The sequence below is a fragment of the Monodon monoceros genome, unplaced genomic scaffold, assembly GCF_005190385.1.
Source record: "Monodon monoceros isolate NGI ecotype Baffin Bay Population unplaced genomic scaffold, NGI_Narwhal_1 Super_Scaffold_3, whole genome shotgun sequence".
NCBI lineage: Eukaryota > Metazoa > Chordata > Mammalia > Artiodactyla > Monodontidae > Monodon > Monodon monoceros.
In genome coordinates, this window is record NW_021703780.1 from 32,127,458 (window position 1) to 32,139,458 (window position 12,001).

The window sequence follows — 12,001 nt, forward strand, 5'->3', positions numbered from 1 at the left end:
ATTTTTTAAAAGACCTCACCAGTCATCTCTGGAGGAAGCTAGAGAACCAACACATTATTTTGAAAACTGGTTAAAAATAAGGGGGAAGAGAAGAGAATCAAGTCTTTCCTGTATAAACGGTACTTCAGGGTAACCAAAAAGCTGATGAGAGGAAGTTTCTCTTTATAGAGGAAGCATTCTGGCTAACACATGGAGAGGGAATGACAAAAGCAGAATGTCACTAGTTCCTAACCCTAATGGCAATGAGAATGAATGAGCGTCTAGCAAACGGCTAATGGGAAATTACAGATAAGGTATAAATTGGACAGACAACAATGAAATCCACTGATCCACTTTAACATCACAGAGAGAGACAGCCTCCAGGAGGAAGTACACGATACTACCTATGAAGTGCCCTTGCCCAAGAAATCAACTCTGAATCTGAATAAGCTCCTACGTCTAAATATTGGTCTTCGGGAAAGCAGACAGAATACGGTGCCTAGAGGACACCGTATAGACACAACCAGCAAAATTCAGCCAGTGGACAACTACCCAGTTTATTCTACAAACAATTGCAGGGGGAAGAAAACAGAGGCAGGAACCTATACATTAAGGGCGACAGGAGACAGAATTCATCAAATGTAATGCGTGGGCTTTGCTTGGATCCTCAACAGGCCAAAAAAAAAAAAAAAACCCTAATTTTAAAAGCTCGAGATAATTTGGGAAATATGAATATTGACTGTATATCTGATAATATTAGGAACTGTTACTAATTTCTGTAAGTTTGATAATTGTAGTGTCCTTGCTTTTAAAAAGAGAGTCCTTACCTTAAATTTGAGGGCTAGGGAAAGCGGGTGGGGTACAAATGAAGCAAAATCGGCCATGAATTGATATATGTTGGTATACTGAAGTTTATCTATTCTGTCTACTTTTGTGTATGTCTAAAGTTTCTCATAGGGCTTCCCTGGTGGTGCAGTGGTTAAGAATCCACCTGCCAGGCTTCCCTGGTGGCGCAGTGGTTGAGGGTCCGCCTGCCAATGCAGGGGACGCGGGTTCGTGCCCCGGTCCGGGAGGATCCCACATGCCGCGAAGCGGCTGGGCCCATGGGCCATGGCCGCTGGGCCTGCGCGTCTGGAGCCTGTGCTCCACAACGGGAGGGGCAGCGGCAGTGAGAGGCCCACGTACCACAAAAAAAAAAAAAAAAAAAGAATCCACCTGCCAAGGCAGGGGTCACGGGTTCAAGCCCTGGTCTGGGAAGATCCCACATGCCGCGGAACAACTGAGCCCGTGTACCACAACTACTGAGCTTGCGCTCTAGAGCCCGCGAGCCACAACTACTGAGGGCCTCGTGCCTAGAGCCCGTGCTCCACAACAAGAGAAGCCACCAGAATGAGAAGCCCACGTACCACCACGAAGAGTAGCCCCCTCTCGCCGCAACTAGAGAAAGTCCATCTGCAGCAACGAAGACCCAATGCAGCCAAAAAGAAATTAATTAAATAAAATTTCTCATAATAAAATGATTTTTTAAATGACGGTAAAAATAAGCCATTCTGAAATAAAAACTGATAAAAGTCTTCCAACGATATTCCATCAATTAAGAGACTTCTTCGTAAACAAAGCGACAAAGGATTAATCTCCAAAATATACAAAAAATGAGCAGAATGATGCTTTGTGACCACCTAGAAGGGTGCGATAGGGAGGGTGGGAGGCGGACGTAAGAGGGAGGGGATATGGGGATATGTGTATATGTACGGCTGATTCACTTTGTTATATGGCAGAAGCTAAGGCACCGTTGTAGAGCAATTATACTCCAATAAAGATGTTGAAAAAAAAATCATTATGCTGTGACAGCCACCATCATCCATTTAAAAAGTACAAGACAAGCTCTTTAACAATCAGACATTTTACATCATTCCTTTTACTCCTTGAAATTATATTTCCATTTCACTTCCCCCACAGAATTTTATCCTGATGTAACACATGGATATTTTTATGCTTGACAGTCTTTTACTGATCAGTCTCATATTTCACAGCAACAAAACATGTATGCAAATTTGTTTAAAATTTGTTTCCTATAACCGTAAATAATAAATAATTATTACATTTTAAAAAATGAGTGGAAGATCTAAATAGACCTTTCTCCAAAGAAGACATACAGATGGCCAAAAAGCACATGAAAAGATGCTCAACATCACTATTACAGAAATGCAAATCAAAACTACAATGAGGTATCACCTCACACCGGTCAGAATGGCCATCATCAAAAAATCTACAAACAGGGCTTCCCTGGTGGCACAGTGTTTAAGAGTCCACCTACCAATGCAGGGGTCACAGGTTCAAGCCCTGGTTTGGGAAGATCCCACATGCCATGGAGCAACTAAGCCTGTGCACCACAGCTACCGAGCCTGTGCTCTAGAGCCCGCGAGCCACAACTACTGAAGCCTGCGCGCCTAGAGCCCGTGCTCTGCAACAAGAAAAGCCACCGCAATTAGAAGCCTGCAAATCGCAACGAAGAGTAGCCCCCGCCTGCTGCAACTAGAGAAAGGCCACAAGTGGCAATGAAGACCCAACGCAGCCAAAAATAAAATAAAATAAAATAAATAATTTTTTTTAAAATCTACAAACAATAAATGCTGGAGAGGGTGTGGAGAAAAGGGAACCCCTTCTACAGTGTTGGTGGGAATGTAAATTGGTACTGCCACTATGGAGAAGAGCACGGAGGTTCCTTAAAAAGCTAAAAACAGAGCTACCATATGATCCAGCAATCCCACTCCTGGGCATATACCCAGAGAAAACCGTAATTCGAAAAGATACATGCACCCCAATGTTCACTGCAGCACTATTTACAATAGCCAGGACATGGAAGCCACCTAGATGCCCACTGACAGAGGAATGGATAGAGAAGATGTGGTACATAGATACAATGGAATATTACTCAGTCATAAACAAGAACGAAATAATGCCATTTGCAGCAACATGAATAGACCTAGAGATTGTCATACTGAGTGAAGTAAGTCAGACAGAGAAGGACAAATACCGTATAATATCACTTACATGCGGAATCTAAAAAACTGGTACAAATGAACTTACTTACAAAACAGAAATAAGAGTCATAGATGTAGAAAACAAACTTATGGTTACCAGGAGGGAAGGGGGGGCAGGGATAAACTGGGTGATTGGGATTGACATTTACATACTCCTTATATATAAAATAGATAACTAACAAGGACCTACTATACAGCACAGAGAACTCTACTCAATACTCTGTTACGACCTATATGGGAAAAGAGTCTAAAAAAGAGTGGATATATGCGTATGTATAACTGATTCTGTACAGCAGAAAGTAACATGATACTGTAAATCAACTATACTCCAATAAAAATTAAAAAAAAAAAACAACTTGGGCTTCCCTGGTGGCGCAGTGGTTGAGAGTCCGCCTGCCGATGCAGGGGACACGGGTTCATGCCCCGGTCCGGGAAGATCCCACATGCCGCGGAGCGGCTGGGCCCGTGAGCCATGGCCGCTGAGCCTGCACATCCGGAGCCTGTGCTCTGCAACGGGAGAGGCCACAACAGTGAGAGGCCCGCGTACCACAAAAAAAAAAACACACAAAAAAACAACTTCTAAAGGATGTACTTTAGGAATAAAATTGAACTCAGAAAGAAGGATCAAGATGCAAAAGGAGGGACTTCCCTGGTGGTCCAGTGGTAAAGAACCTGCTTTCCAACACAGGGGACATGGGTTCAATCCCTGGTTGGGGAACTAAGATCCCACACGCCGCAAGGCAACTAAGCCAGTGCGCCACAACTACTGAGCTTGCAGGCCTCAATGAGAAAGTCCACGCACCACAACTACAGAGCCCATGTGCCACAACTACGGAGCCCTCACGCCGCAACTACAGAAAAGCCCGTGCACTGCAACGAAGAGCCTGCATGCCACAACAAAAAAATCCTGCATGCCGCAACTAAGACCTGACGTAGCCAAAAAAATAAATATTTTTCAAAAATGCAAGAGGAATGGTGACTAAAGCAATTGTTAAGATGGCAAATCCAAACTGAATAAAACAATAATAATGATGACTAGCTGGAAGGTAAAAAAAGATACAAGATGCGAGTCAGAGCTGGAATTAAGATTTTCTATGGTCCTTTTATTGTTCAGGAAGATGCAAAGTGATAGTAACAAGTTAAGTTTACATTAAAAATATAAGGGCAATCAACTATAGAAATAGAATGCATAACTTCCAAAACTGATAGAGACAAAAAAAGGAATTTTTAAAATCCAAAATAATAAAATGCATAAAACCTCAGGGCAGAATCACATCAATAAAGGTGTTCCTTTTTTTTTTTTTTTTTTTGCTTTACCTGTACATTTTATATACTCTTTTGTGTATATGAAATAACTAAAATTTAAAATTAATAAGAAGGGTGAACTAAGAGGTTAAAAATAAAAGCCAAATACATCATTACTCATAATAATTATAAATAGGCAAAAATTGACAATTCAAAAAGAGATTATTAGGTTGATTAAAAAAACAAATTCTAGGTATTTATAAGGCACATTCCTAAAATATAAGAGTATGGTAAAGTTAAAAGTTAAATGAGGGAATTCCCTGGCAGTCCAGTTAGGACTCCATGCTCTCAGTGCGGGGGTCCGGGCTCAATCCCTGGTTGGGGAACTAAGATCTGCAAGCCACAGAGGCAGCCAAAAAAAAAAGTAAAATGCTACTGGGGGAAATTCTGATGAGAGTAGAATATTGGCATGTTTTAAAGTATACTGCCAACAGATTGCTTATTTTTTTTTACCTTTTTATTTTATATTGGAGTAGAGCCGATTAACAATGTTGTGAATAGTTTCAGGTGCACAGCAAAGGGATTCAGCCATACATACACATGTATCCATTCTCCGCCAAACTCCTCTCCCATCCAGGCTGCCACATAACATTGAGTTCCCTGTGCTATACAGCAGGACCTTCAGGTTGCTTATTAATAGTAGGAAGGGAAAAAATATTAACTATACAGTGGAGAAATCAAACAACCTCTTGACCAGGTTGTCAAAATTAACATCACAAACAAGGGGCAGACGGTAATCCTGCGCTCCTAGATGTAATACCCTAAGAAGTATGTAATATCAGTTAGTACTCTGGCCAGGAATACATAACTTGAATCTAATCATGAGGAAATATACCAACTTAAGACAGGAATTACTTAGAAAATTTTAAAGGACTATATTCTCCCAAAATGTCAACATCACAAAAGACAAAGAACGGCCAAGGAATTGTTCCAGACTAAAGGAGACTAGAGACATGACAACTAAACATAATGGGTGATCCTAGACTGGACCCTCTCCTGGACTGGAAAAAAAAAAAAAAAAAGATCTTGGAGTAATTGACAAAATTGGAATATGGAAAGTAGATTAAAAGTATTATATGAATGTTAAATATTTGAAAGTAATAAATGTACTGCGGTTTTATAAGAGAATATTTTATTCTGAGGAAATGTGTATTATTTAGGGGCAAAGAGCCAGCATATATGCAGCAGTTCATGAGAAAAAGTATACACACACACATACCACATATACATACATATACACATTTATAGATATGTATATGTACACAAAGAGCAAATGATAAAAGCAAATGAGTGAAAAGTTAACAAAAAGTAAACTTGGATAAAGAATATATGAGTGCTCTTTGTATTATTCTTACAATTTTTCTGTAAATTTGAATTTCCAAATAAAAAAATTTTCAAGTAAAGGAACTGAATTTTATACTTAAAGTGGTTAAAATGGCAAACTTTGCTATTCATATTTTACCACAATAAAAGAGACCTAAAAGAATGATGAATTCAAAAAAAAAAAGTAAAAGGATAGAAAAAGATATACTAGAAAGATACTAATCAAAGAAAGCTGGTATAGGGACTTCCCTGGCGGTCCAGGTGTTAAGACTCCGTGTTTCCACTGCAGGGGGCATGGGTTCCATCCCTGGTCGGTGAACCAAGATCCTGCATGCCGTGTGGCGTGCCCAAAAAAATTAAAAAGAAAAAGAAAGCTGGTATACTATTAATACCAGATAAAAATAGATCTTAAGAGAAAAAACTTTACTAGAAAGAAAGATGGTCATTTCACAATAATGAGGCTTAACTGACCATGAAGATTCTAAACCTGCACAGTCCATTACGGTAGCCACTAGCCATATGTGGCTCTTTAACTTTAAACTGGTTAAAGTACATAAAATTAAATATCGAGCTCCTCAGTCACACTAGTCCCATTTCAAGTGCTCAACGGACACAAACGGCTGTCATACTGAACAGCACAGAAAAGAACTTTTCCATCATTGCAGAAAGCTCTATTGGACAGCACTGTTAAATGATTTTAAGCTTGTATCTGATAATACAGTCAAAAAATATATAAAGCAAAACTGACATGATTAGAAGTTTAAAAATTCACTATTATAATGGTAGATTTTAGCATACTTCTCTAAGTAACAGAGCAAACAGACAAAAATGAGTAAGGTTACAGATTTGAACAACATAAAGTCAATTTAATGGAATATACAGAAATCTATATCCAACAGTTGAAGAATACACATTCTTCTTAATCACACATAGAACACTTATAAAATCTGACCATCTACTAGGCCGTAAAGGAAGTCCCAATAAATTGCAGATTCAGAATCATAGAAATCGTGTTCTTTGGCCACAAGGGAATGAAGGTTAAAATCTAAACCAGAAAGATAACTAAGCAAAATAAAAGTTTGGAAACTTAAAAATATACTTCCGGGACTTCCCTGGTGGTCCAGTGGTTGAGAATCCACCTTCCAATGCAGGGGACGCAGGTTCGATCCCTGGTCGGGGAACTAAGATCCCACATGCCACAGGGCAACTAAGCCCACGCACCACAACTAAAGAGCCCACGTGCCGCAACTACGGAGTCCACACACTCTGGAGCCTGCGTGCCACAACTAGAGATGCCACACGCTGCAACTACTGAGCCCGTGCGCCACAACTAAAGCCCACGTGCCTCAAGGAAAGATCCCGCATGCCGCAACTAAGACCCAACACAGCCAAATAAATAAATAAATATTTTAAAATATACTTCAAAGAAACTAATAAATCAAAGAAATAAAAATGGAAATTAGAAAATTCTTAGAACTAAACAATAATAAAGTACTACATGATAAAAACCTATGCAACATCCCAAATGTCCATCATTCATGCAGTGGAATATGACTAAGCAATGCAAAAGAACAACATAATGACATAACTGACAACCTGAAAAACTCCCACAGACGTTATGTTGACTGAAAGGTATCAGACACAGCAGAATACATACTCTATGATTCCACTTACCTGATGCTTAAAGGCAAAAATCTATGATGATAAAGGGAAAAAGAATAATTTCTCTTGGAAGAAGATGCTGACTAGAAAGGGGACATGAAGGAGGAAGCCTTTTGGGGTGCTGGAAATGTTCTGTATCTTGAGCTTGGGAGTGGTTATGGGAGGGCATATGGACATTAAATTCATTAAGCTATAATTAAGATTTGTGCACTTCACTGAATATTAATTATACGTCAGAAAAAAAACTCTAAAAGAAAATAAAACCAAAAAACTTACTGAATGCAGCTAAAGTAATGTTGAGAGGGAAATGAATAGCCTTAAATAGTTTCATTTGAAAATCAGAAGTCTGAAAGGACTAAAAATTAAGCAAGCATGCAACTTGAAGCTAAAAAAGGAAAAATAGAACAAATTCATACAAAGGTGAAGAAAAGAAGAGAGAAATTAATGAAGATCTAATCCACACTTTTCCACCCTTCCTTAGGAGATGGTTCTCTCTAGAGGCTATTTTTCTTCATATCTACACATTCCTGTCCAAAGATCCTCTCCTCTTCCTCTCTGAGATGCCACCCCAAATCTCACCCCAGTCTCCAAATGCCTGCCCCTATCTCCTCACTCTGGTTGTAGAAATTGGAGAAGCGGTCAAGGGCATCACAGAATTCTGTGGGAAGGCACTTTCTGGGATGGTACAGGTAGCAGAGTGGAGAGACCGGCCAGCAGCGTGGTGACAGGACCAGTACAGAAACTGTTGGACTTGGATCTTCGATAAATAGTTCTTTCTCAGCCTTCTCTTCCTCCTCTTCCTCCTGAGAGACAGAAGGATTTCAAGGGCTCTTGGGCTCCCTTCTTTGGTCTAGTCTTCCCCTGCTCTCCCACTCTTTCCCTTGCTCTCACCTCCTCTTCTTCCAGGCCCTGTTCCTCCTCATCCTCCTGCTCCAAGAGCAGCTTGTCCAGCTGCTGGAGCTGGTACACGTGGAACTGGCGCTGCAGCTCCTCCGAGGTGCTCAGGCTCCGCAACATCTGCTGCGGGAGGCGGTTGGGGAAGCAGGGGCCGATCTGCTCCAGCACGGCCCCCTCCAGCCAGCTCGAGCCCACACTCAGGAGACGGTCCGCCATGTAGTGCCTGCAGCGCACACAGCCCAGGCCGAACCTCAGTGTGGGGGCTCGGCATGGCCCCCCCACTCCAGAATGTAGGTACTACCTCTGTTGCAGCCCGCCTGGGTCACAGGCCATCCCTCACCTTGTCCTTCCCACCAGTGCCACGGCCATCTCTGCATCTTAATCTCTCCTCCCTACTGCTCCTCCCTCACCTTCCCTCTAAGACTCAAGTCTCCCCCTTCTCTAGACTCTATGCCTCCCATGCCCTACTTCTCCAGCCCTGCACTCACTGGTAGAAGTGCTCAAAAGTCGTGGCCAGCTCCAGGCCAGAGAGGACCATGATGGGCTCCAGGTGCCACTGGAGCCGTCCCAGCATTTCCACTCCAGGAGTTCCACCCATCAGGCCACCCAGGATCTGCTGGTCGATGTGCCTGGCGAACTGCTCACTCATCTGGGGGCAACAGGAAGGGCAGCAGCAAACCATGAAGAGGGAGTGGAGTAGAAGGGTGGCAGGTGGAAGGAGGTGAAAAGGCAGAGCAGAAATGGACTGGGAAGCCGGCGGTCCCCAGCACTCACGTGGGCAGCGGTGAGGAAGGATTGCTGTAGCAAGGCGCCCGAGAAGCCGCTGCGCAGGGCCAGCATGAAGGCTGCTCGGGGCCCGAAGAGCTCCGAGCCTGCTCTCTGCAAGCGCCCGTAGAGTTTACAGTAGCGGGGCACGAAGTCTGGCGCCCTCCAGGCCGCAGCCAGGAACCTGCTGACCTGAGGAGAAAGGGGAAACTGCATCCAAGGGGCAGCCCAGCAGCCCCGGTCCCGCCCAGACCTCAGCTCCCTCTGCCCACCTGCTCCTGCACCACACTCAGCCAGCACTGGGTTATGTTCCTCAGGCTGCTGCTTGGAAGAACTGGTGAAGGCCCAGGGCTCCGGTCCTGACCCTTACTGTTCTTGCTGACTGTGGACACAGAGGTCAAAGGACGGGGTTCATCTCAGTCCCTGGGCGAGTCCCAGCATCCTGGGAACTGACCCCTTGGAAGGCCCATGGCAAAGCAGAAAGGATGAGTAAAACCCAGGAGAGAGGAGTCAGATATCACCGCTGCCCAGATTCTTAGTTCAACTGGCCAGACTGGGACTCACAGGGCCGAGTGGACGGTTCAGGAGAAGGCCCAGGAGGAGGCTCCACGTGCACCAGCAAGTGGCAAAGGCGACGGACTCGAGAGGCAAAGGCTGCTGCTCGACTCAGGGGGTTCCGAGAGCTCTCTCTTTGCTCTAAGTACTGATCCAGCAGCCACCCCAGGGAGCTCACACCTTCCACATCTAAAAGAAGATGGGTCAGGAACAGGTCTCCATGGGTGATGGGGAAGGGAGAGCCCAGGAGAAGGACAGAGAAGGAGTGACTGTACAAAAAGGATTTGGGGGCAGCAGGGCCTTCGTCCTCCCCTCACCAAGGTTTGCTTCAGCTGGAGTCTGGGGACATGGGAACAGGTTGGGGGTGGGGGTGGGGGTGGGGGTGGGGGTGGGGGTGGGGGTGAGAATTCAAATACCAGAGTTTCAGGGAGCAGTCCCTGGGGCAGGAAGGAGAGGAACACTGAGGTGACAAGCCTTCAGGGATAAAGACAGGAACCAAAAGAACCAAGAGCATTAACTCAGGTCAGCCCTGGGAATAATTACAAGGAGCGGGTTAGTTGGGGCAGGGGTGGGGACGGTTACCCGGGGAGGTGATGTTCTGCACCAGGGGGCTGACCAGGGCCTCCCAGCAGGTCTTGCCCAGTGCTTGGGCGGCCTCGTCGTCAGGGAGGAATCGATCGGCAAAATTCTGCTCGTGACGCAAAACCCTGTTCAGTCTGGGAACAAAGAGTGTCTGGTCAAGGATTAAAGACTTCCCTGAGGCCTCCACTCAAGCACGCTCAACTCCCAATCACCCCGAGCTGAGCCAGTCCCTTACCCTGCTCCCCGCCTCAGCACACACTTCTCATCTCTGCTCTGTCCCCGATCCCGGCTGCTGCTTTACCCTTCAGACTCCCCTGAAGCACATCTCCTGCTCCCTTAACCATCCCCTCTCCTCCCTGCCTGCCTCCCGCCCACTCACCTGGGGCAGAGCTGGAGGAGGCGCTTGCGGTCCTCTGCAATGTCCCGGCTCCAGGCTTGCGCCCGAATTGTGTAGAAGAGACATGTACGGCGACACAGCTGCTCTCGGAAGAGTGGCCAGAAAGTGGGCTTGGGGCCCAGGACCTCCACGCCCCGAACCCGGGTGTCGATGCCGCCCTGCAATGTGCACAGGTCTCATACCCTCGGCTCCCTGGAGACATTCCCGCATCTCTGGAACTCAACAGGTTCCTGGGCCATCCACGAGCAGACCAAGGAGGACCCTGGCCTGAATGCTGGAGAATCCAGGCGCTGCGGAGACCCTGTGCTTCCTCCTGGTCCCCAGCCCCCAGCCTTTGCCCTCGCCCCACCTGCTGACAGCGCTTTATGCGGATCTGGATGACAGGCCAGAAGCGGTTCAGGTTCTCCAGGAGGACCACCCGGCTGGCGGACGGCATCACGTTCACCTGGTGGCGCAGGGGAGAAGAGGTAGAGAGAGAGCTGTCACCTGCAGAAGTGGAACGGGAAGGGCTGTTGACAGCAACCGAGTCTGTGACAGTGTGTGCCCTTCACCTCTCCCACCCTGCGCCCATGGATCTACACGCCTCCACAGTCCTAATTCTATTCTCACTGCTTACGAGGCAGTTGCCTGCCTGGGAGGAAGGGATGTGGGAGCTCCCCACAGACTGGGTCCTTCTGATAAGGCCCCGGGACCAACAGAAGGATGGAGAGTAAGGGGAAGCGGGGCACAGGATCCCCACCGTGTTGAGCTCCGCGCTGATGCAGCTGACACTGTCACCCCCAAACACCACCACCCTGGCCGGCATGTAACTTGAGTCCTCGCTGGCCACCAGAAGAGTCAGCTGCCTGGCAGAGGAAAAAGGAATCAGTCAGAACCAGGACCCTGGTCTTGGTTCAGAACTTCAGCCCACCACTTCCTCTTCAGACTCCTGTCCTCTGCTTAAGCGTCAGTTTTCCCCAGACCCCCGCTCTTACATTTATCCTCTCCCAAAGTGGCTTCATTTAAACCCATAGTTTCAGCTGAAAGTTCACACCCTAATGACTCCAAATCCACATCTCTACCCTAGACCGCTCTCCTGAGCTTTCTCGCCATGCATCCACCAGACATTTCTATGTCGCGCCCACAGGCACCTCCAAGCCTACATGCCCATACAGACCAGTCGTCTGTCTGTAGAAACCTGCTCCTCTTCCTATTTCTCTCTCCTGGGAAAGAAAACTGCCATCCACCTAGTTCTCCAACTAGAACACATGACTTCTCCCTCGCGGCCGCCCTCATCCAGTCAGTGGCAGGCGCTGTAGATGCCACCTCTCAAGCTCCCCCAGTCCACCGCCCCCTCGCCATCTATTCCCGTCCCCTCTGCCTCACTGAACGTTCATCACTCAGTATGCCTTCCAACTCTCTCCCAGCCTGCCACCCGAACTCGCACAGTTGCCAGAGTTCTCTAAATTAAAAAGCCTACTTTTGTCTCTTTCCCTCTTAAAATCCTTCAGTG

At 46.0% G+C, this 12,001-nt stretch overlaps 1 protein-coding gene across 2 annotated transcripts in view; it reads right to left on the bottom strand.

The window, feature by feature from the left end:
* The window catches only part of CUL9 (cullin 9), a 37,710-nt gene that overhangs the window by 10,270 nt on the left and 15,439 nt on the right, over window positions 1–12,001 (bottom strand). For both annotated transcript variants that reach the window (XM_029242493.1, XM_029242494.1), the window contains exons 16-25: window positions 11,249–11,354; window positions 10,859–10,954; window positions 10,492–10,667; window positions 10,113–10,246; window positions 9,540–9,719; window positions 9,248–9,357; window positions 8,985–9,167; window positions 8,699–8,859; window positions 8,205–8,433; window positions 7,927–8,116 (exon numbers count right to left, since the gene is read on the bottom strand). In XM_029242493.1, the coding sequence (XP_029098326.1) occupies window positions 7,927–8,116; window positions 8,205–8,433; window positions 8,699–8,859; window positions 8,985–9,167; window positions 9,248–9,357; window positions 9,540–9,719; window positions 10,113–10,246; window positions 10,492–10,667; window positions 10,859–10,954; window positions 11,249–11,354 (1,565 nt within the window). The remainder of the gene's footprint in view (window positions 1–7,926; window positions 8,117–8,204; window positions 8,434–8,698; window positions 8,860–8,984; window positions 9,168–9,247; window positions 9,358–9,539; window positions 9,720–10,112; window positions 10,247–10,491; window positions 10,668–10,858; window positions 10,955–11,248; window positions 11,355–12,001) is intronic.